Source organism: Pecten maximus, chromosome 18, assembly GCF_902652985.1.
Source record: "Pecten maximus chromosome 18, xPecMax1.1, whole genome shotgun sequence".
Lineage (NCBI taxonomy): Eukaryota > Metazoa > Mollusca > Bivalvia > Pectinida > Pectinidae > Pecten > Pecten maximus.
The window spans coordinates 7,375,206-7,401,360 of record NC_047032.1 but is presented as its reverse complement, the minus strand read 5'-3'; the positions used below and the strand labels follow the sequence as shown (position 1 = coordinate 7,401,360).

The 26,155-nt window shown below is 35.8% G+C and overlaps 1 protein-coding gene across 2 annotated transcripts in view; it reads right to left on the bottom strand.

Moving 5' to 3' along the window:
* Window positions 1-1,484: 1,484 nt before the first annotated feature.
* The window catches only part of LOC117316494 (tetraspanin-1-like), a 29,902-nt gene continuing 5,231 nt past the window's right edge, over window positions 1,485-26,155 (bottom strand). For both annotated transcript variants that reach the window (XM_033871103.1, XM_033871104.1), the window contains exons 2-8: window positions 10,553-10,631; window positions 8,490-8,696; window positions 8,078-8,152; window positions 7,330-7,437; window positions 6,010-6,204; window positions 4,066-4,149; window positions 1,485-3,090 (exon numbers count right to left, since the gene is read on the bottom strand). In XM_033871103.1, coding sequence (XP_033726994.1) covers window positions 3,028-3,090; window positions 4,066-4,149; window positions 6,010-6,204; window positions 7,330-7,437; window positions 8,078-8,152; window positions 8,490-8,696; window positions 10,553-10,618 — 798 coding nt within the window. In that variant the 5' untranslated portion in view covers window positions 10,619-10,631 and the 3' untranslated portion in view covers window positions 1,485-3,027. The remainder of the gene's footprint in view (window positions 3,091-4,065; window positions 4,150-6,009; window positions 6,205-7,329; window positions 7,438-8,077; window positions 8,153-8,489; window positions 8,697-10,552; window positions 10,632-26,155) is intronic.

Sequence of the window (26,155 nt, the reverse complement as noted above, 5' to 3'; positions counted from 1 at the left end):
CATGTAAATTTCCACGACGATCAAACTGATTTTTCTACTTTCGTTTTCAAGGCAGTATCGAGACGGAACTACGTAATCCTACGCCAACAAAATTGCATATACTGACGAGGAAAAAGGTTAATATTTATACTCTAAAATAGTCTAGAACACCAAACATTCACATTTCATTTTAAATAATTGCAGTAAACACGGTTTACATCACTTAAATTGTGTCAATAATTGTTATCAAAATAGGAACTATATTAGGCTGCGGATGTATAGCATTTGTATGACAGAAAAGAGGAATAGTTAGCCGGAACAGATCTGTCAGTAACAACATTTTCCCACCACGCCTATAACGGCAGGTGCCAAAGGCACCCTGACGTTAAAAAAGGACGAGCGGTAAAACCCTGTCAGCCAAAATCGCCAAAGGGTACACCTCTGTTAGCCACAATGGCCGTGGGACAAAACCATGTAACAGGGTCAGCACGGGCCTAGAGAAAGCCTTGAATTACACCTGGGGTCTTGAAAAGCCCTGAATTTCATTCTTGGCCTTGAAAACCCTTGAAAATTGGTCTACGTGAAAAGTGAAACCCTGGCCTCTGAACATTTGGATTCAACTTTGTCTTTACCGCCACCCCTACAGACGTTACTGTTTTAATAAATGTTTGATAAGAATAATAACCATGTCAAATTGTAATTTGGTCAAATGGACACTTATAAGTTGCTTTTTTGTTCTCATTAACCTCTTAAGCTGACTTAGATGACAGGTAAAATGGGTCTTGGGTATCTAATTAAGACACTGAAAAAGCCTTGAATTTGGTTTGACATAATCCGTATAAACCCTGTGTAAGCCGATTAAAATTGCTGAGCAGTAAAACACCTTCAGCCAAAACGGCAGAGGGGTACATCCCTGTCAGGCAAATTGGCCGAGGGGTAAATCCCTGTCAGCCAAAATGGCGGAGGGGTAAATCCCTGTCAGCCAAAAATGGCCGAGGGGTAAATCCCTGTCAGCCAAAAATGGCCGAGGGGTAAATCCCTATCAGCCAAAATGGCAGTGGGGTAAATCCCTGTCAGCCAAAAATGGCCGAGGGGTAAATCCCTATCAGCCAAATTGGCCGAGGGGCAAATCTCTGTCAGCCAAAAAGGGCGGAGGGGTAAATCCCTGTCAGCCAAAAAGGGCGGAGGGGTGAATCCCTGTCAGCCAAAAATGGCCGAGGGGTAAATCCCTGTCAGCCGAATTGGCCGAGGGGTAAAACTCTGTCAGCCAAACTGACAAAGAGGTTAACCCATGTCGGCCAAAATTGTTGAAGAGTAAACCCCCTATCATCCGAAATGACCGTTGGGCAAAACCATGTAAGCCAAATAAAATGGCCAAGCAGTAAAACCTTGTCAGCCAAAATGGCTGAGAAGTAAATCTGTGTTAGCCAAAATGGTCGAGTGATAAAACTAATTAATTTTAGCCAAAATGCCCGGGGGGGGGGTAAAAATAAATGCACACTTTATTGAAATTTTTTATAATTTTATTTTGTTCTACATCCTATACATATTAAAATATAACTAGATTAAGAGATCAGTATGACCTGTAATGGGAAAATAAATAAAGGTTATAGGTATTGATATCCTTTATCATCAAGAAAAGAGGAGTAAAACAATTTGAGGTGAGTTTTGACATCACAGTCCTTGCTCCATTTTGGAGTTTTCGAAATGAACTAGTTAGCTGAATATATAAAGGCACAATGGGGGAAAACTTTTAAGAAACAAATTTGCTGTATAATATAAAAAGTATTAATATAGATTTTGAACACATTACAATTTAATACGAGTTATCTCCCTTACAGTTTACAATACGAGTTATCTCCCTTAAAACAGAAACTGGAGTACAGTTTTGATTTATTCTGGCAAGAAATACGATTCTACTACAACATTATGCATTTAAAATTCAACAAAAATATTTGTTTAAAACTTTCAACCTTTGAAAAATATAACCATGCATTTTTATGGCAGAATGCAACAACTTCATTTTTTAAAAAACTACAATTAGGTATTAACTAACACTATAACACTGAGCAACAGGAGGAGGAATCCTTCCAAGAAAAAATAAAATGAAATTATCAAATTTAAATCTTTGATCTTGGTTAGGATTCTACAACACTGTAATTTAAAGATTTGCTCTTTACAAAAAGAACCTAACATGGCCAACAAAAGAAAATTGAATATTTGCAAAACATTAACTTATTTCTAAAAATACAAGAAAATTGTGATAAAATTATGGTTGAAGAAATGTATAAAAGAGTAGGAATATGAAACAATAAACTGTTTGCGTAGACATTGCACTTAAAAGTCAAGTAACAAATAACTCTATCATTACCTTGTCACCATGATAGTAACACAGCAACAAACTATGTTACTACTATAGTAACCTTGTTACTACATCAACGAACCATGTTTAGGTGTGGTTGTCATGGTAACATGACTGATGTAGTTTAGGTTCAGGTGTATCTGTTGGGTGTTCAACACAACTGTATATTGAATAAACATGAATACAGAGAACAAATAAATTCTCGTCAACAGGAGGATTCTAAATATCGTAACAATAATTATGGCCAGTATAACAACATATATGTAAATGAAATGGAAAATGTATAAGGATCTAGAAAAAAACAGCTAAAAAGGGATATAGTATGTACAAAAAATCTCATCAAATACAGATATTCAGACATGACAATGAGATTCAAACTGGGTTCTGCTGATTACCAGGTTCCCCGTGTGAGTATTTTCTCTAGAAAAAAAATCATAATACTCTTTAGATGAAATTTATTTCATATATGAATATGATGACTTAATTATCAAAAGGTATATTTCCTTTTAATTGCCAAAAATTAGATGAATAGTTCACAGCAAAAACAGTTCATTATTTGAATTTTTATAAATTTCTACCAAAAAACATATGATGAAACATGGTATTTTCAAGAGGCGTTGGTTAAAGGGAGACAACCCGATAAGTCTCTATGCAATCATGAAGGGGAGACTACTGGTGTTGGGTATCTAAGCGTCACCATCCTTCCTCAGTCTGTTACACAGACATACAGCAATGATGAAGCAGATCACCTAAACAGAAACAAAACAAATAACTCAAACTTTTTAAATCTACTTGTAAATATCATTTGGAATAGCATATACAACATTGTTTTAACAAAGAATCACAATTTCAAATTTTCACTAAAAAATTTTGGGTTCTGAGAGTGGTATATTTTTAATTAATTGACCAAAAGTCATTGAACAAGTGCAGCCATTCGATGTAAGCCAATGGCCAATACTAAAGTAGGTATATAGTCTCCATTTGTCCTACAGCGGCGGGAAAATCCTATGAAAATGTGATAAAGACAGATTCTAGATTTCAAAGAACAAACATTCTGATTACCTTGACTTTTTGATCTGAACTTTTCAAAATGGTGAGTTATATACATACACAGTGATATCCTTGCTTCATTTAACAGTTTTAATTATATTTCCTATAAGCTAATTAACAAGAGGGCCATGAGCCTTCATGGTCAGTTGAGTTCTGACATATTTCAGTCAATTTCCATATGGCTATTTTGGCCCTGCCCATTTGTCCATGAGAGTCAGTGCCAATATAGGCAACCATCAAACACCAATTAGAAAATGATAATTCTAAGAATTATTTCAATGGCTATTTCACAAATGATGCTCTTAAATATCATTTTCCCGTATAAACTATATTTCACCCCCTCCCAAGTAGGAAACTGAGACTAGGGTAATGAAATCCTCAATTTTGGTAAACCATCTTAAGAACCTTTCCAGATTTGAAGAGTATTTGATTCTACCATATCTGGGTCTGAAGAAGACAAGTTTTGAATTTTTAGTAAATTTGACCCATCCCGATACCATCAAACTGCCATTCCAAATTGATAATTCTAACCAACTTAAAATCATTCCCAAAGGCAGTTCAACAAATTATGTTAAAATTTAATATCCCTTTTAACTACAATAAATCCCCCCTTCCTATGGGGAAGCATGCAATGCCCCTAAGTTATGAAATTCACACTTTTGGTATATTCTCACCTCGACAATCAGGACGACTACACCAACAATGATGATGTTTCTGGCGTTATTCATGGCGAAGTCCTTAATAGAGTTATAGCAGGACTGAAAAATAGATTTATATATCACACATAACTATGTATACACTGTTATAAGTGTCATAACACCTGTCACATAACTACTGTTATCATTGTCCTACCACCCGTCACATAGCTACCCTGTTATCAGTGTAATAACACCCATCACATAACTACCCTGTTATCAGTGTCAAACCACCCGTCACATAACTACCCTGTTATCAGTGTAATAACACCCATCACATAACTACCCTGTTATCAGTGTCAAACCACCCGTCACATAACTACACTGTTATCAGTGTCATAACACCCGTCACATAGCTACACTGTTATCAGTGTCATACCACCCATCACATAGCTACACTGTTATCAGTGTCATAACACCCGTCACATAGCTACACTGTTATCAGTGTCATAACACCCGTCACATAACTACACTGTTATCAGTGTCATACCACCCGTCACATAGCTATACTGTTATCAGTGCCATAACACCCGTCACATAACTACAGTTATCAGTGCCATAACACCCGTCACATAGCTACACTGTTATCAGTGTCATAACACCCGTCACACGGCTACACTGTTATCAGTGTCATACCACCCGTCACATTGCTACACTTTTATCGGTGTCATACCACCCGTCATATAACTACACTGTTATCGGTGTCATACCACCCGTCACATAGCTACACTGTTATCAGTGTCATAACACCCGTCACATAGCTACACTGTTATCAGTGTCATACCACCCGTCACATAGCTACACTTTTATCGGTGTCATACCACCCGTCATATAACTACACTGTTATCGGTGTCATACCACCCGTCACATAGCTACACTGTTATCAGTGTCATAACACCCGTCACATAACTACACTGTTATCAGTGTCATACCACCCGTCACATAGCTATACTGTTATCAGTGCCATAACACCCGTCACATAACTACAGTTATCAGTGCCATAACACCCGTCACATAGCTACACTGTTATCAGTGTCATAACACCCGTCACACGGCTACACTGTTATCAGTGTCATACCACCCGTCACATTGCTACACTTTTATCGGTGTCATACCACCCGTCATATAACTACACTGTTATCGGTGTCATACCACCCGTCACATAGCTACACTGTTATCAGTGTCATAACACCCGTCACATAGCTACACTGTTATCAGTGTCATACCACCCGTCACATAGCTACACTTTTATCGGTGTCATACCACCCGTCATATAACTACACTGTTATCGGTGTCATACCACCCGTCACATAGCCACACCATTATTGGTAACCCATACCATCGTCAGTAACCCATACCATCGTCAGTAATCATACAATCTTCAGTAACCCATACCATCGGCAATAACCCATACCATTGTTGGTAACCCATACTGTCATTGGTAATGCATACTACATCGGTAACCCATACTGTCATTGGTAGCGCATACCATCGTTGGTAACCCATACCGTCATTGGTAGCGCATACCATCGTTGGTAACACATACCGTCATTGGTAATGCATACCATCGTTTGTAACCCATACCGTCATTGGTAGCGCATACCATCGTTGGTAACACATACCGTCATTGGTAATGCATACCATCGTTTGTAACCCATACCGTCATTGGTAACCCATACCATCGTTGGTATCCCATACTGTCATTGGTAACCCATACTGTCATTGGTAACCCATACCATCGTTGGTAACCCATACCATCGTCAGTAGCCCATGACCATCGTCAGTAACCACCCATACCATCATCAGTAACCCATACCATCGTCAGTAACCCATATCATTGTCGTTAACACATACCATTGTCAGTGACCCACTTTGTGAGCGAGACTGAAACAAGTGTAGATTTGACAAACAAGTCTGACTTACCTTGTTGATGTTAGAGTTGGTTGAATCAGGAGACTGCTGACATGTTTGGTTCTTGGCTGTTGCTTTCGATGGATTCTCTGGGTAATCATCTTTGTTTGTAAGTATACAGCATGAGAGAGGAATTGTGGCATTCCCTCTGTTCCACTTGGTTGCATTAACAAACTCTGTGTAACTGTCAACACCACAGCAGTCAAACTGTTAATCAGAAATGAAGAAATTAAACTAGGTTAGTGTGAATAACTCGGTAAAACTTCAAAGGTACCTTGACTAGTGTCACTAAATCATGGTAAAACTTACCAGATACCTGGACGAGTGTCACTAAATCATGGTAAAACTTACCAGGTACCTGGACTAGTGTCACTAAATCATGGTAAAACTTACCAGGTACCTGGACTAGTGTCACTAAATCATGGTAAAACTTACCAGGTACCTGGACTAGTGTCACTAAATCATGGTAAAACTTACCAGGTACCTGGACTAGTGTCACTAAATCATGGTAAAACTTACCAGGTACCTGGACTAGTGTCACTAAATCATGGTAAAACTTCAAAGGTACCTGGACTAGTGTCACTAAATCATGGTAAAACTTACCTGGTACCTGGACTAGTGTCACTAAATCATGGTAAAACTTCAAAGGTACCTGGACTAGTGTCACTAAATCATGGTAAAACTTACCAGGTACCTGGACTAGTGTCACTAAATCATGGTAAAACTTACCTGGTACCTGGACTAGTGTCACTAAATCATGGTAAAACTTACCAGGTACCTGGACTAGTGTCACTAAATCATGGTAAAACTTCAAAGGTACCTGGACTAGTGTCACTAAATCATGGTAAAACTTACCTGGTACCTGGACTAGTGTCACTAAATCATGGTAAAACTTACCTGGTACCTGGACTAGTGTCACTAAATCATGGTAAAACTTACCAGGTACCTTGACTAGTGTAACTAAATCATGGTAAAACTTACCAGGTACCTGGACTAGTGTCACTAAATCATGGTAAAACTTACCAGGTACCTTGACTAGTGTAACTAAATCATGGTAAAACTTACCAGGTACCTGGACTAGTGTCACTAAATCATGGTAAAACTTACCTGGTACCTGGACTATGGTAGTGTCACTAAATCATGGTAAAACTTACCAGGTACCTTGACTAGTGTAACTAAATCATGGTAAAACTTACCAGGTACCTGGACTAGTGTCACTAAATCATGGTAAAACTTACCTGGTACCTGGACTATGGTAGTGTCACTAAATCATGGTAAAACTTACCTGGTACCTGGACTATGGTAGTGTCACTAAATCATGGTAAAACTTACCTGGACTTGTGTTTGGTCGACAAAGAAGGTGAAGGTGTCCATGGCACCAGTCCCATCATAATCTTCCATAATGTGCTTCTTTAGACCGCTCTTCAGTTCAGAGGTCACCTGTCAAAAAGACAAACTAAAAATAGTAACATGTTACACATGTCATCTGAACAATGCCTCACACCTATACATGTATATCACAATTAAGTTAGGTTACCAATATTTCAGAGAAGTGTTTTTAAATTAGAAGCCTATGGGCCTAATTGGTCACCCGAGTAATTTAACAAACAGTATTACATGGACAGAAAAAAACATATGCTTGTGCCATATCAAATAAAACAAGAATTCTGTGATTTACCTGTGATGTTTTTACCAGTAATTTTCCTAATCAGTGTTTTTAAGTGATTCTTTTCCTGTAATTTACGTATACCTTAACTCTAATTTACCTCACCTGTGATTTGCCTTATCTGTTATTTACCTTACTTGCAATTTGCCTTACCTGTGATTTGCCTTGCCTGTTATTTTTCACCTGTAATATACCTCACCTGTCATTTGCCTTATCTTTTATTTACCTTCCTTGCAATTTGCCTTACCTGTGATTTGTCTAGCCTGTGATTTTTTTACCTGTAGTTTACCTGTTATTTACCTCACCTGTAATTTTTTTTATCAGAAATTAACTTTACATGCTATTTGCTTTACCTGTGATTTTTTACCTGTAATTTACCTTACCTGTAATTTGTTTATCTGTGGATTACATTACCTTTGATTGGAATGCAGCTGCTACAGCAATACCAGCTATTTCAATGATGATGATGATGATAACAACAGCAGCATACTGTAAAATTAACAGAACATTGGTACATATAGTGACGTATACCAATTAACTTGTTATCTTAAACATGCATTCTTTATCACTTTAAGCCTAGTGGCTCATCATATCGGTATGAGTGATTACTTTCAAGAACTCTGTTACATGGAAATCAGTTGGGTCAAGAAAAGCTAAAAGATATATCCCCGAGTATTCACGGTGACCGAGGCAAGGGATCAGAATGACAGAAAATTTCAATGAAACTGTTACTAATAGCTCTCAGGAGAACCTTTCTTTAACAAATGAAAATGTAAGGAAGACGTATTCTGAAAAATAAACTTTACTCGAGATTTCAGGTACTTACGATTCCCAGCATGCACACACTTTCTTTGTAGGCACCGCAGCAACCAATGAACCCGATAAGGAACAGAATAACGCCAGTAACGATGATAATCACAGACGACGACTGGACTAGGGTGGATTGGTCGAGTGACAGTTTCAGCAGGCTAAATAGATTGCTGTCTCCGACCATCGACACAATACCTACGACCAAAGCGGCTATACCGACGATCTACAACAGACAGGAATTAAGATAGAGATAATTTACTACAAGAAAAAACAGAATAAATATAACTTTTTACATGACAATTTGGTGGTCCCACACCAGATATGAAATTATATCCCAAGAATGCATAGATGATGAATATGTGTGGAAAATAATTCATCACACTGAATAGTTAACAGGCCCACCAGATTAAAACAAGATGCCAATGCATGGGTCTTAACTGTCACCTGAGTTTTGAAATATTTCTGTATTTGACCCTTTTTGACCCTGCCCACCAGCCCATAGGGGTCAATAATTGCATGCCAGCAAACTGCCTTCCAAAACTGCTAATTCCAATAGAAATGACACAAATGATAGTCAAAAATGTGATTTCCTTATATAAACAACAGTAAAAGGTACCTCCTCCAAAGGGGCAAACATGAGACCCAAGGGCCATGAAATTCACAATTTTGGTAAAGCACCTTAAGACCCTTCCAGATTCTACCTTATGTGTGTCTTGAGAAGATATTATTTTGAAATTTAATTTGACAGTTTTTGGACCCGCCCATCAGCCCCTGGGGGTCAGTCAGGGCCAACATGTGCATACTATCAAACTGTCATCCCATGCTGATAATGTTAACCAAGTTATAATGAATTCCAATAGAAATGAAACAAGTGATAGTAAAAATTGTGATTTTTCTATATAATGTATGTAAAGTTTACCCCTCCCCAGGGGCAAACGTGAGACCCCAGGGTCATGAAATTCACAATTTTGGTAAAGTACCTTAATCAAGACCTTTCTATCTGTGAAGAGTATTTGATTCTACCATATCCGAAAGTTTAGTCAATTTGGCCCTTTTTGGCCCCGCCCCTCAGGCCCCTGGGGGGTGGGGGACCATATAATTCACAATTTTGGTTGACACTTGGCCATGGAAGCTTCTTGCTAGATTTCATTTAATTTGGTTGAGATGTTTTGGAGAAGAAAGTCAAAAATGTAAATTGTTTACTATGCACGCCGGACGACGCAATAGGTCATCGGAGACTTTGTCTCAGTTAGGCAACCTAAAAATTCAGTTTAGTTGTATCTGGTGTTAAAGATGTAATTAAATTCAGCAATATCACAGATTCAATAGTTGACATTTGAAGTTCAATACAAGTGACCCATGCGTGTCCCCTGTAAGTTCCAGTGATCAATATATTGTAGGATATACAGCCCAGGAATTCTTTGATGCAGGTCAAAGACAGTACAACAACACAATTGATCTCCTAAGGGAACCTATGTGCCAAGTATGAAGTTCCAGTGACAAATAAAGTAGCAGATAGAATGTTAACCCGGACAAACTTTTTCTTAAATGTAGGTCAAAGGTCAAAAGGTAGGTCTGAATGCATATGACCGAATTTTGGTAGCCTAGCTACATGACACACCATGGCCACCTCATCAAGGTAAACCCACACCCCAAGTACATGTATGAAGTTCTAGTGACAAGCATTGTAGGAGATAGACCCTGGACATCAAAGCGGATGAACAGAAAGAAGGATGGATAGAAATAACACAAATATATGTGTACAATTCACATCCATGTATGTAAATACATTGCGATCCAGATATTCATATCATCTAATAGACGACTGCCACAATGATCATGTCAGAATATCGGGCCGATTATCACTAGCTGCGCCATTGAAACGTTCTTTTAAGAACACCGATGTGGCGCAGCGGTATACGCTGTGGGTATTTCTGGCTAAGCGATTGGGTGCCGTAGATCGTGAGTTCGGGGCTCCGTTAGGGTATGAGTCATTAAGTTGTCTTCCTTCATCAATTGTGTTACTATGTTATATGTGAACATGTATAGATATATTAGTGTTAAACAATGGTAACTTACACATATTATCAAGTTAAAAGCAAGCAGGAGGTATTTAAGGCATTTTAATCCACAGTTCAACTCCATCTTGCTTCAGTTTCTGAAAATACAAAGATAAACATTTTAATGAAATTTTCTTGTAAATTGATGTCATATATATCAATATGGATCTACAATACTCATGTGAAAAATACGTCTAGTTTTCAGGAAAATGACTCTCAAATGAAATAAATGAATCTAAAAAATATCTTATAAAATAATTAATAGGTTCGTTTTCACAATCATTATCACAATATAATAAAAACAATATGGAGATACATGCATATTGATGGTTGTTTTCCTCCAACTCATTTTCATCTTGCCGATAATAACTACCATTATCATCTTGTCGATTAAATATCAACCCACTGATTTTCAACATAGAACAACAGATCTTGACACCAACAAGCTTTATCAGTCCTATATGAAGACCGATCTTTGCTCGCCTTTTCCCTACTTTTCTGTACTCGTCTCCCGGTAAATCCAGTGATTACATAAGGATCTACATATATATACAAAATGAAATCTGAGAAGACCTTTCTGTATAATGTATAACATTTGACTTCTAATGTCAAAATCCAAGATGGCTGCTTGTCACCCATTTTGTTTTCCAAATTTAAATCAGACACAAATTGAATGACCACAACTAGGGATCAACTGGGGAACCTATAATAATCCCTCTAAAACTTCACAGGATATAATAACAATGATGGACAGACCGTCTGATAATGATGGGCCAAAACCGCTTTTCTCACGTAATATTCATCATCAATGCAAGGTAAAAGAAACTTTCATACATTTTTTTCATTCCACTTTATATATATAATATATTCATATAAATTAAAACAGACAATGGTTTTGTGAGGAAAAATTGTGGATTCTCATGATCATATGTACATGTATGTAGAGAAATATTTTCAGAACATAATATATATTGATAACTCCATCATTATGTTTGCCTAATAGACCGCTATTATTACAGAAGCACATAAAAAGAATTACATGCATGCAATTACACTATGTGTATATACATGTCTCGATCGAATGTCCCCACTTCTGACAAGAATTACATGCAATTATACACGTATCTTGATCGAATGTCCCCACTTCTTACAACAAGAGATCCCAGAGGGATCTTGGCGCCCACCATTGAATGATCTTTATAGGTTCCATGTCAGATTGATCTTTTCTCTACTTTTCCCTTCCTCTAAGTGTTACTAATCTGTGTAAATTCAGAAACAGCCCTCTAGTACTTTTCAAACAAGGGGAACCTATATATAAAGTTTAAGATTTAGCAATAATGGCTGTCTGTCGGCCATGTTGTTTTCGGATTGGTCCCAAAATGCAACACCAGGACCAAGGGGAACCTACATATGAAATTTGAGAAAGATCCCTTCAGTACCTTCTGTAAAATAGCGATAACAAACTTCAATTGTCAAAATACAAGATGGCTGCCTGTCGGCCAGTTTGTTTTCTGACTGGTCTCAAAATCCAATATGCATAACTAGGCACAGAGGGCAACCTACAAATGAAATTTCAGAAAGATCCCTTCAGCCATTTCTGATAAATAGCGATAACAAAATTCAATTGTCAAAATCCAAGATGGCTGACTTTTGGCCATGTTGTTTTCCTATTGGTCCCAAGATGCAATATGCAGAACTACAGACCAAGGGGAACTTACAAACCAGAGGGATCTTGGCACCCACCATTGAATGATCTTTATAGGTTCCATGTCAGATTGATCTTTTCTCTACTTTTCTCTTCCTCTAAGTGTTACTAATCTGTGTAAATTCAGAAACAGCCCTCTAGTACTATTCAAACAAGGGGAACCTATATATAAAATTTAAGATTTAGCGATAATGGCTGTCTGTCGGCCATGTTGTTTTCGGATTGGTCCCAAAATGCAATACCAGGGACCAAGGGGAACCTACATATGAAATTTGAGAAAAATCCCTTCAGTACCTTCTGTACAATAGCGATAAAAAACTTCAATTTTCAAAATACAAGATGGCTGCCTGTCAGCCATGTTGTTTTTCGATTGGTCTCAAAATGCATTATGCATAACTACGCACTGAGGGAAACCTACATATGAAATTTGAGAAAGATCCCTTCAGTACTTTCTGAGAAATAGCGATAACAAACTTCAATTGTCAAAATCCAAGATGACTGCCTGTCGGCCATGTTGTTTTCCGAATAGTCTCAAAATGCAATATGCATAACTAGGCACAGAGGGTCACCTACATATGAAATTTGAGAAAGATCCCTTCAGTACTTTCTGAGAAATAGCGATAACAAACTTCAATTGTCAAAATCCAAGATGACTGCCTGTCGGCCATGTTGTTTTCCGAATAGTCTCAAAATGCAATATGCATAACTAGGCACAGAGGGTCACCTACATATGAAATTTGAGAAAGATCCCTTCAGTACTTTCTGAGAAATAGCGATAACAAACTTCAATTGTCAAAATCCAAGATGGCTGCCTGTCGGCCATGTTGTTTTCAGATTAGTCTCAAAATGCAATATGCATAACTAGGCACCGAGGGAAACCTACATATCAAATTTGAGAAATATCCCTTCAGTACTTTCTGAGAAATAGCGATAACAAACTTCAATTGTCAAAATCCAAGATGGCTGCCTGTCGGCCATGTTGTTTTCAGATTAGTCTCAAAATACAATATGCATAACTAGGCACCAAGAGGAACCTTTATATGAAATTTCAGAAAGATCCCTTCATAAGTTTCTGAGAAATAGCGATAACAAACTTCAATTGTCAAAATCCAAGATGGCTGCCTGTCGGCCATGTTGTTTTCCGATTGGTCTCAAAATTCAATATTCATAACTAGGCACTAAGGAGAACCTACATATGAAATTGCAAAAAAGATCCCTTCATTAGTTTCTGAGAAATAGCGATAACAAACTTCAATTGTCAAAATCCAAGATGGCTGCCTGTCGGCCATGTTGTTTTCTAATTCTTCTCAAAATGCAATATGCATAACTAGGCACCAAGAGGAACCTTTATATGAAATTTGAGAAAGATCCCTTCAGTGCTTTCTCAGAAATAGCGATAACAAACTTCAATTGTCAAAATCCAAGATGGCTGCCTGTCGGCCATGTTGTTTTCCGATTAGTCTCAAAATTCAATATGCATAACTAGACACTGAGGGGGACCTACATATGAAATTTCAGAAAGATCCCCTTATTAGTTTCTGGGAAATAGCGATAACAAACTTCAATTGTCAAAATCCAAGATGGCTGCCTGTCGGCCATGTTGTTTTCAGATTGGTCTCAAAATGCAATATGCATAACTAGGCACCAAGGGGAACTTACATATGAAATTTCAGAAAGATCCCCTCATTAGTTTCTGAGAAATAGCGATAACAAACTTCAATTGTCAAAATCCAAGATGGCTGCCTGTCGGCCATGTTGTTTTCAGATTGGTCTCAAAATGCAATATGCATAACTAGGCACCAAGGGGAACCTAAATATGAAATTTGAGAAAGATCCCTTCAGTACTTTCTGAGAAATAGCGATAACAAGAATTGTTTACGGACGGAGGGACGGACGGACGGACGGAGGGACGGACGGACGGACGGACGGACGGACGACGGACCACGGACGCAGGGCGATTTGAATAGCCCACCATCTGATGATGGTGGGCTAAAAATTACATGCAATTATACATGTCTCGATCGAATGTCCCCACTTCTTAAAAGTCCAGTTGATGGTTAACTGTACATGTGGGAGAAAGCCAGAATTTGAAATGCGTGTTCGGGATAGCTATATCCATAGATTTAGTTATGACAGTATGTGTAATAATAATTGAGAAAAGAGAATTATGCACAACCGCCAGCTAAACAGAAAACTTCAACATTGGTTTGATATTATCAACAAAGTCCTACTGTCAACTATAGGCTAGAATCACAATAAAAACCATGTGCCAACATTTTCTTGCTTGTATACCAAATTGTAAAACATAGTACTTTTAATAAATGAACCACTTTTGAGTTTAACACTTTAAGTACTGTTGCCGCCATCGGAAAACTAAATAACACTATATATTAAGTACCACAACTCAATTGCATGCATGCAAAACTACTATAAAGAAAATACAGATAAATAATCTTTGTAAAGAAAAGTTTTTGTCTAAAATTTACATAAAACGTAAGATAAGGGCAATAACTGAATAGTTACCATGGTTACAATGTACTAGGGTATAGTACTTATGATCAGTGGTAGTTTCAGGCCTTACCCCTTAATGTACTTCAAAAGGACAGGTATATGATGAGGAATGTTAGTATATACCACACTAACGACACGCATGAGCGATCAGAGGAGTCTGATAACATCCCAAATTATATCAAGTATATCAAGTTATTCATATTTTTGAACAAGTATGTGTAGTATTTTTTGTGTACTTAACACATTTACAACACACATTTCAGTGTGTTGTAAATGTGTCCTTTCCTCAAAAGAACATGCAAGACTTCTGTGTCTTTAGAATATACATAGAAAACTAATTATCTTACTCCCAACTTAAAGCAATTTTCCTGCCAGTATTGTATGTGTCCAAATCTTGGCCCCATTCCAAAGAGTTTATGCTCACAATTAAGTCATTTAAGTTCCAAACATCCTGCATTTATGATTTTTTTATGCAAGGACATGAAATCCAGCAATCTAAATTTGCCCAGATCACCATTGCACATTTTTTCTGCACAGAAAGATTCTAGAAGAAAATAACCAGGAAATAGTCTATCATACCACAGCTAGTTTGATCATACCACCAGCTAGTTTGATCATATAGCACCAGCTAGTTTGATCATATAGCACCAGCTAGTTTGATCATATACCACCAGCTAGTTTGATCATACCACCAGCTAGTTTGATCATACCACCAGCTAGTTTGATCATATACCACCAGCTAGTTTGATCATACCACCAGCTAGTTTGATCATACCACCAGCTAGTTTGATCATATACCACCAGCTAGTTTGATCATACCACCAGCTAGTTTGATCATACCACCAGCTAGTTTGATCTTGACCTAAATACTTACCACACCCTAATTGCATTACCCATGTGCACACCGAGCATCAAGATGTACTGTAGGAATACAGAGGGGTATACAATTTATAGTAGCTAGCTAGAGGCAGATTGTTCGTAAGTGATACTGAAAATGAATCATTCTAAATTTATCTTAAAGCTATATAGTCCAACATCAGATCTGGAGTTGTCTTACATCAAAACATTTCTTTTTATGGCTAGAATTAATACCTGCGGCAATATTTAGAAACTGAAATCCACTCCCTAATTGCATATTATGCATCTATTGCATGGACTATTGGACATCCCTTAAACATTGTGAATGAATCAAAGTACTGGAAGTACTGTAAACGAACATTATTGTTTAATGCAAAATCAGTAATCTTCTTAGTTTTAAGTTGATAGATTTACTGATATCGGTTTAGGAATTAGGAAATGTTTGCAGCTGTTCTGATTTGATTGTACACATGCATGTTTCTGTAAGGTCCTAATTGAAATTGGAAGTTTGTTGATCTATCTTGGATCGATGAAAATAAAATATGTCTTCTTTCTTTCGGGAAGGCATCATCAGTTATAATACAGACAGGACTCTGTGACCTTCATGATGCCAACTTCTAATATGCACTAAATTTAGGCTAGTTCCATCGTTAGTTTGGCATACATAGTTGTATTTCAACTAAATATGATGAAACACACATAAAGAATTACTGAAAACCAAAACCAGAGCTGCTAATCAAGGCCCGAATTAGGAATGTATCTTATTGAAACTGTACTCAAGCATTTATGGTACTTCAAAAAAAAAAAAAACTGACTCCTTTTGTTCAGGAATCATTTGATGTTAATAAATCTGTATATGAGAAGATAAACTTCTGTTATAATTACAGTATTGTAAACAATGTGATAAAGAATAACAACCAGATAAAGACTATCTTCATCGAATAATTCAGCAAACAGGAAAAGAAAACTTCAAGATTCATTTTCAACTTCAAACTTGATCACAAAGATTACAGTCCATTCGATTGGACGACACATTCCCTATTTATTGTCCTTTTCCAATGTTGATCATCCAATCATACTGAACCACACAATTCAGCAATGTAATTGCACAAATCACACCTTTATGTGGTGAGAACATTTTTGGGGGTGTTAAAAGATTCCATAACTGTATGCAAATTGTGAAGCATTCCATATCTATAACTATATATATAACAGTACGTGTATATATTTACACATATCAAAATTGGAATGACACAGGAGATTTGCAAGTTTAAGTTCACCATCAGTCATGGGAGGTTTATGTAAAATGTTATATTTACCGGGGTAATTAGTAATTTTGAGAATATATCTATGAAGCTCTATTCTGTACATTCTACCAGTGCTTAGAGAATGGACACAATTTTATGTTCTCCAATGTCAAAATTAATCATATGTAAAATATTAGGGGTTTATTCGCCATTCTAGGCCTGATTGCCGTCATAGTAAAATTACCAAAATGGACTTGAAATCAATATTTTTAAGAGAATGATATATGACTTGAATATTTCATAAAAATAATGTAATACATCGTTTATTGACTTCATTCAGATCTTCAGACACCACATAATTTGTGAAGTCATATATAGAAATATATTAACCATTTTGTTACTATTTATAGTTCACACAAGTAAGCACTAGATGTAAGCAGTAAGTATATGTACCGCTATCTACTGGCAAGACTTTGAGTACAGTAAACTACACTCGCTTTGTGGATATTGACAGGATAATATATATTTACATACTAATTCAATTTTAGAATTGTAACTGAAATCTTGTAACAGCATGGCACAAATAGTCATCTGAACACGTGTTGTATATTGAAAAATTATTTAAGGTAAATTTTCAGTTTATCAATTCATTGATTACTCCGTGTTTGAAGTATGGTGTAGTGAGAATTTCAAGTCTTGATCATGACTTGATGAAAATTTTAAATTAACAAATTATTAAAATGAATTTGTTTGAAAAATAACACAAGTTCCACAGCAATATTATATAGAGAATCAATCACAATATATCAAAAGTTATAAAACTACAAATAACAATTAACGGCTGAATATCAAATAAAGTGAATATCACAAGTTTTTTTGCATTTGTTTTTAGATAATCCGGATTTCGGTTTTCCGGCTTTAAAAAAAAACGAGAAGTATTTTAATTGCCGTTATAGTTGAATTACCAAAATGTACCTAAAATCAGTATTTCTAAAAAAAAAAATCTATGACTTGAATATTTCATAAAAATAATTTAATACATCGTTTATTCACTTCATTCAGATCTTCAGACACCGCATAATTTGTGAAGTCATATATAGAAATATATGAACCATTTTTGTTATTGATTTATAGTTCACACAAGTAGGCACGAGATGTAAGCAGTACGTATATGTACCGCTATCTACCGGCATGACTGAGTACAGTAGACAACACTCGCTTTGTGGATATTGACAGTATAACATATATTTACATACTAATTCAATTTTAGAATTATAACTGAAATCTTGTAACAGCATGACACAAATAGTCATCTGAACATGTGTTGTATATTGAAAAATTATTTAGGTAAATATTAACTCATTTGCTTGACTTTTAGAATTGTAACTGAAATCTTGTAACAGCATGGCACAAATAGTCATCTGAACATGTTATGTATATATATAATTGAAAAATTATTTAGGTAAATATTAACTCATTTGCTTGACTTCAATTTTCAATTATCAATTCATTGATTACTGTGTTTGAAGTATGGTGTAGCGAGAATTTCAAGTCTTGATCATGACTTGATGAACGTTCTAAATTAACAAATTTTCAAAATGAATTTGTTTGAAAAATAACACAAGTTCCACAGCAATATTATATAGAGAATCGATCACACTATTTCAGAAGTTATAAAACTAGATCTACAAATAATAATTAATGGCTGAATGTCAAATTAAGTGAATATCACAAGTCTTTTTGCACTTGTTTTTAGATAATCCGGATTTCCGTTTTCCGTCTTTGAAAAAAAATTACATAGGCGTATTGCATTGTAAACGTAGCCATGTGTACATATGTAACAGCTGATTTCAATCAGATTGACTTAACATGAACTTAACACCGTCTCAGTAGTTCGTCCCAATCGAAAATTTGATCGTGAATTCGGTATTTTGCAAATTCTTTCAAAATACTTTCAGGTAAAGAAAAAAAAAAGCATATTGTCTCTATACACACACCAAAGATTAATAGATCCTATATTGGGTCCATTCTCTCGTAAAAATATCGATTTGGGTCCACTATCGGCCATTTCGGTAATTCAACTCTAACGACAATCGGGCCGCGATTCGCAAATGAAAAATTAATTCAAAATTCGTAAACCTCTAATATTTTATATATGATACAATTAGGCATTGAAAAACATATATGTGGGTCAATTCTCTGAAAATAATGCCAATTTATATTATAATTAAGCCCAATTTTTCTTCGTTTCGGTATTTCCAAGTCTGCTTCACCTGTGGTCCGTTTCAGTAAATATTCTCGACTTTGCCGAAATAAAAACAAGCTATATAATTGTTCATTTTAAACATGACAACTGCCAACCACACGTATCTAAAAGTGTTATTGTTGATATCATCTGAATATTGCCGTAGTTATCTGTCACTTCGATTGTAAACCCATTGCAAAAGTCATGGAAGAATCGACCAATCAAATTGGTTTAACGTTTGATTTCCGTAATCTTGCAGTTACCTCCCTTACAACAGTAAATACGTTCTTAGTATCGCCTACAACAACCAATCCCGTGCACATGGCAACAAGATATTATCATTTGCATTTGATTTATTGGTCGTTTCGTCAAAGGAAAATGGAATATGGAAATCGATGACAACGTTAACGCTATGACCAGTCACCCTGACCACAAATGCCACCTAGTATCTACCCTTTCTCGCAAACATGTACTGTACAGTAACCTATACTGGTATGATACAATGTATCGTCTCGTATGCCGTTATTGATATATTTCTTTCTCTAAATTATATAAATACTCATCTAGTTGATAATGATGTAACATTCTAGAATGTATATAATACACATTTAAGTAAATCGCGGACATATTTGCAGACCGATGCTATAATGTCAGCCGTTTTGGAATGAACACGGAAGAGCAAAACTTTCTAAACATCCGGAGACGAATGCGCCTGCGCAATATTTGTTTACATAAATATATTGACCTGGAGTTATTCGCAAAGTTCAGGTTCATTTAGTCTTCACATTTCGCTAGCGTTATGCATTTCTCAAATCGTATGCATCTTGAAAACATCTACTGAATACATTTCAACATTTTCGGTAAAACTACTACATAAAACGAAGATAATTTTGCAAGTAAATTATTTGAAGCGTAAGGCAATGGGGGCAGCCATATTTCATTGAAACAGACAGTAGATGGCGTATTGGTGAATGTGGCTACCAAATATGGTCATATTTCTCAGTCCAGTTCTTGATGGCAATAACCGAACATTAATGTTCGTTTAAAAACAAAAAAGACACCTATAATGTCTCGCCTATCCTACAAGATAAAAGTAAATTTTTAAGCAAACTCAAAAACGTATCTAACGTTTCAGTATTTTTTCCAAAAACAACCAAAAAAATCTCAATTCAATCTGCATGCATTACATACTGTATATATATTGAACCACACTGATGTACATGTAGTGGTCATTGTCGTTATATATACGTATATAATTACGGTCAACGTGGTGAAAATTGCCACACCCAATTTTGGCAGACACAACATATACAGGAGGACAATACATATGTACCTGGGCCGGGTTTCATCAAAGTTCCCTAACTTAAAATTTTTCAATGCTTCTGATGGAAAAATCACTGGTTAGTTAAGGAAATTCCTTGATGTTTCCGGGGCCTGGACAAACTGATAACTTACCTTATCAAATGCAGTGTCCGAAATCACAAACACATACATATTCATGTAGCTGGGGTTCCCCCGTGTAATTATCATTTATGATATAAAGTGTTAATCAAAAACCAAAAAACGTATTCCTATATATATATATATATAGATATTAATACTTGTATAGAGAGGAAAATAAGACCTATTTTGGGATGCATATGGTGAAGTGGTCATGGTAACGCAATCGCCAATTTATGCAAGTGTTCAACTATCTCGGTGACCTGATTCCACGATCAGACAAAAGAAGAAACAGGTCACCTGCTCGAACAAGACCGTAACTAGTACGTATACGTATCCTCACGAATGCTTGGTATAAATTCTTCTCATCAATTTGCTGCCTGTACGTACGTACCTGTGCATCAAATATTCCCCTGTTACAAGGACAGGCTTTTAATAATTACTAAACAAGAAAAATCTTTAAAAAAGATAAACGGCATAGTTTTAATGTAAAACTGCTGGTGAAATAAATGAATGAACTAATACGTTTCAGCACGGATAACAAATTTATATCAGTTTGAATAATAAGCTAGACTGCATTTGAATCAGGAATATAATTTCATAATGTGTCATGATCATTTGAAAAGATACATCCACTTGTTCAGCTCGCATTCAATCTCAACTTTGTTCCGTTTTTAACTGCATATCTGCATTTTGCATTTACCGCTACGTACATACATTGACCAATCACATACTTCATCTTGATCATGACCAGTAACGCCACCTGTCGCTTCATATCCGGGGCCAAAAGAATATTATACGTTATGCCGAAAAATTAAAGAAGTCATGAAGGGAGGACCAAATCTTTAATTTAAGTTTATTTTCAAATCAGGATCTTAAATTCACAAGAGCGCAGGAAATACTGTAGGGGCTTTATTCATACAGCAGTAGCATGCAGCCTGGTGTAGATTTGGACCACTGTCAAGGATAATACACATCACACAGATATAGACGATATTACATAATAGCTACACAAAAACTGACAGACAGGCAAATGCAACATGCCTGAGGCATGTTTCTATTACATGTTACAAGTATCGCCTTCAGATATAATACGTAACAGCAAAATACATTGTTATCACTCAATAAACTTACATGCATCGATTATGCTTCTGCCAGCAAAAGGATCACAATACATAATTATCTGTGTACATTGGCTAAAAGAACAGATTTGTGCCAAAAACAATTAGATTTTTCAATTTCAAATATCATCTTGCAGAACAAGTAGGAATTATATATATAATTAGGTGAATTACATTTCACTGACCAAACCACAGTATTGACGTATATATGTCACATTGACGCATCAGTCAGCTAGTGGCCAATATTTACAATATGCAATATACCCGGGTAATGTGCATGTGCATACCACAAACTTGCCATACCATACGTATACAGGCACTTCTAGCCAAATTTGAATTACTTCCACTGGAAAATCAACAATTGATGCTCAAAAATATTTCCCTTAGGATCCTATATATAGCCTTCATGAATGAAGAGTATTTGAGTATGTTATTTGAGTCTTGAGAAGAAGATTTTAAAAATGTTATCCCCCTCCCTTTTTCTGCTTCCCCTTTAATTAGGCCCTTGGGGGTTGGGGACCATGCAAAATTTCATTGAAATTGGTTCAGGGGTTTCTGAGAAGAGAAATATAAATTGTTTACGGAAGGATGACAGCACGGACAAAAGGAAATTATAATCAGATGACCTCCAGTCTCGAGGTGAATGAAAAAAGTTCTTTAAAGTTCAATAATTATCGTAACACCAAGGCCTGATTGCAGTTGTTCAGAAATAGTAGGAACAAATTTCAAAAATGAAAATTAGAAATGGCTGCTGATGAATGCCATCATGAATATAAATATATCTAAAATATACAAAACAAGAACAGAATATGCCCCTGATCGATGTTGTAGGATGACCTTATTAGTAATTTAACAAATACAATTAACATTACTTAATTAACCATCAGATATGTTAAAATCAAATATGGCGGTTGGTGGTGGCCATATTGAAAGTACAAACTGTGCATGACTGGCACAACGTTAACTAGGACTTACTATATCAGACATATATATGTAGTGGTGTAACATGTGTTGATGTATTGGAGTGCAACGACGCATCGTCTATCTTTGATTTGTATCCCGATACTTGAAAATTTGTAGTTATCTCCCTTGACCAATGTTAGCTAATGTTTTGTAGTAAACAAGTTTTGTAGCTGACAAGGCCATTTCAGTGGCTTATGGCTGCCTGTTGGAATTCTATCAAATCCAAATTATCTAAATTCAAGAACGCTATGTGGGAAACGGACAAAATGTATGTTTTTTGTAACAAATGTTGACAAAGACTCAAATAATCCAAAAATACCACAAACAAAACACAACAACTGTACGGTGGAATACCAGAAATCTTCAGCTTCTCATATATGGTGATATGTATCTTATACTGAGCCCTGTATTGCCATACGAATCATATCGCTACCCACCTTGCGATACACAGCTCTATACTTATATGCATGCATGGTATGAACTAAAAATGTCTGCGGTTTACATGCAATACATGCAATCACACATACGGTAACATTTGTTATGAACTTTTATAACAAGTCCTCGATCACAGTACTATATTTGTACCTTGAATAAAACATAAACCATAAAAATATTTATGCTTGGCCTTTTTGATACTGGGCATCAGTATATATATGTATACAAAATGTACCAGATGATAAATATTTACAACAGGAAACTTGTAAATGTACTTGGTAATATTGGCTGGACTTCAAACAACTGGGGATTTTCAAATTTAAACATCACTGGCCTATAGCTAGCTTAAAATTCATCTGTAATCATAGTAGCTTTCTCTATCATGTATAATATATGTACAGTACTTTATAGTATAATAAACTTACCAGGAGAATATTTTACAAATCAAATTCCAGTTAGAGTACAGTGCTCATGATCAGTAAGATACTTAAGACAGAACCCAGAACCTTAGATCTGCTTCCACTGCTGTTTATATATATATTATATATACATGCTATGTACTTATATATATATAATGATTCATGATCACATGACTCAATTACTGTGATGAGAGAAATTAAGCTTTCATGTACGAGCTGTGGTCAGTACTTTCTAAAATATTAGGAAAAAAATGTTTTGTATATTTATATGGATTCCTAAGATACAACAATGGCAATCATTGTAAATTTGAATAAGATTCTCCCTATAAACCTATATACATGTATATGCTTTCTTCATCATCATGACTACAGCTGCTGATGTCAGAATCAGTAATATATCCTGTATATGTGATGTAGGTATTTAAACTTTAATTCACTGTATAGATAATGTGTATCATAGTTTTGTACCACCAATACAAGCCATGTATGACTCTTTCCTAAATATAACTTCGAATTCAAAGGCATTGTGACTCAGAGAATTCATATATACTGGGTCCAGTTCATGATGTGGGTGTACCGTATATATATTATACAGGGCAGATACTTTAACACTTAGAAGATATAAAGATTATTATATATATATTGGATTAAATATATATAGTGTATGTGTAGATCAAGATGTTGCTTATAATTTGCCCAGCACATTCTGAAAAGAATATTTTTTTTGAGAATCGAACATGTATTGATTCTGTTGCTGCTAGAGGTGTGGTCTTGTCAAGTCATGCATGAGCGACCCAACAATGACAAAATAGGTGTGACCTGATCGTGATAAAGTGGTATTATATAACAGAGTAACACAGATGAACTATAACAATCTTTATCAACAGCACCTAATCACCTACCCAGGAATACCTGCATCTCGTACCACTATGCCACATCCACATACGTTCTAAAAAGAACATTTTAATCATGGTGAAGCGACAGTTAGCCCAATTTATATAAACAAATCATCCACTAGATTAAATACTAGCTATATAAAGTTTCAGTTTGAGAAATCTTATAAGATTCTACTAATTCAGTTCCATTGGTCCACTAAACTTCAACTTTGGGCAATTTTAACTTTTGAACACAATCTCGCCTGAAGGATGCTGTGCTGAAACTTTATCTTTTGCTCTGTACATGTAGGCATATACATGTATATTATTCATTAAATTACACGAAAACATCAAACTGTCATGCCATGCTGATAATGTTAACCAAGCTAGAATGAATTCCAATATAAACAAAACAAATGACAGTCTAAAATTTTCCTATATAAAATATAAACTATAGTAAAGTTTACCCCCTCCCCAGGGTCATAAAATTCACAAATTTGGTAAAGCACCTTAAGGCGTTTCTATATGTGAAGAGTAATTGATTCTACCAATCTGGAAGTTGATAAGAAAATTTTTGAAATTTTAGTCAATTTGACCCCTTTTTGGCTACGTCGCCTCTCAGGCCCCTGGGGGTGGGGACCATATAATTCACAATTTTGGTTGACATTTGGCCATGAAAGCTTCCTGCCAAGTTACATTGAATTTGGCTGAACTGTTCTGGACTTGAAGTCAAAAATGTAAATTGTTTACGACGGACGACAGACAGCGGATGCCAGATGACGTCGGATAAAAGGGCAATAGGTCATCAGAGACTTTATTCATTTCAGGCAACCTAAAAATAGCTATAAAATCTGAAATCTAAAATTAACTTATTACCCAGGTAATGTGCAGACTATTTTTTTATCTCTATGATCAAGCATGATTGCTAGGTTTGAAAAAAGTTATGTATGATATATATATGGACCTTGCACTCCAGATGTATATCATAATCTAGCTATAGCTTATCAGAGAGTTACATATTACATCTAATATATATATATATTTAGATACCAAACAAATTTAACAATAGATATATGGTCATGTACTAATGCATGCACTTCTGATTAAACTTTATATTGATTATGAAATATCTAAACCTGCAAGATTGATACGGCCATTTTGCATCATTTCAGAAAGAAAACTGGTGAATTGAGAAAGAAATTCAGGAGTGAACTGCAAATTTTGAGAAAATAAAACCATTTATTTCGATTGGGCAGCAATTCATCATCAGTCCCCATGCCATAAAGCCAGTAAACAAACCCTGTACACTGAATTTTCCATTAATGATGCAGAGAAATCATAATATATGAAGAACATGACCTGTATTGTACAGAAAACCGTTTCTCACAAACTGCTAGAGTTCTGTAGATCCAGAGCGCTAGCGCGCATAGCATAATGAATACACCGGTACCATTGACAGATTTCAAGACAGAATTCAAGTTCAATTGAGACATAATATGAATTTATCTATGGAAAAAGGAACGGGAAAAATACCAACATATATGACTTAGAACTTTTCAATGGTGGGTATATAAAAAGCTATATACCTTAGGCTGTTAGGCTACTGTATATACCATGTACATACATAACAGGTAAACAGGTACATTGTACGATAAGCAGTAAACGATATAATAATATATTGTTTGATGACGAGTGATCAATCCTTCTACTGACCCCGGTCAGAGACGTTTACTACAAAGTACATAGACATATGACAGCTGTTTTTATGGAAAAATGTTAACAGAACAACTAATACATTGTATA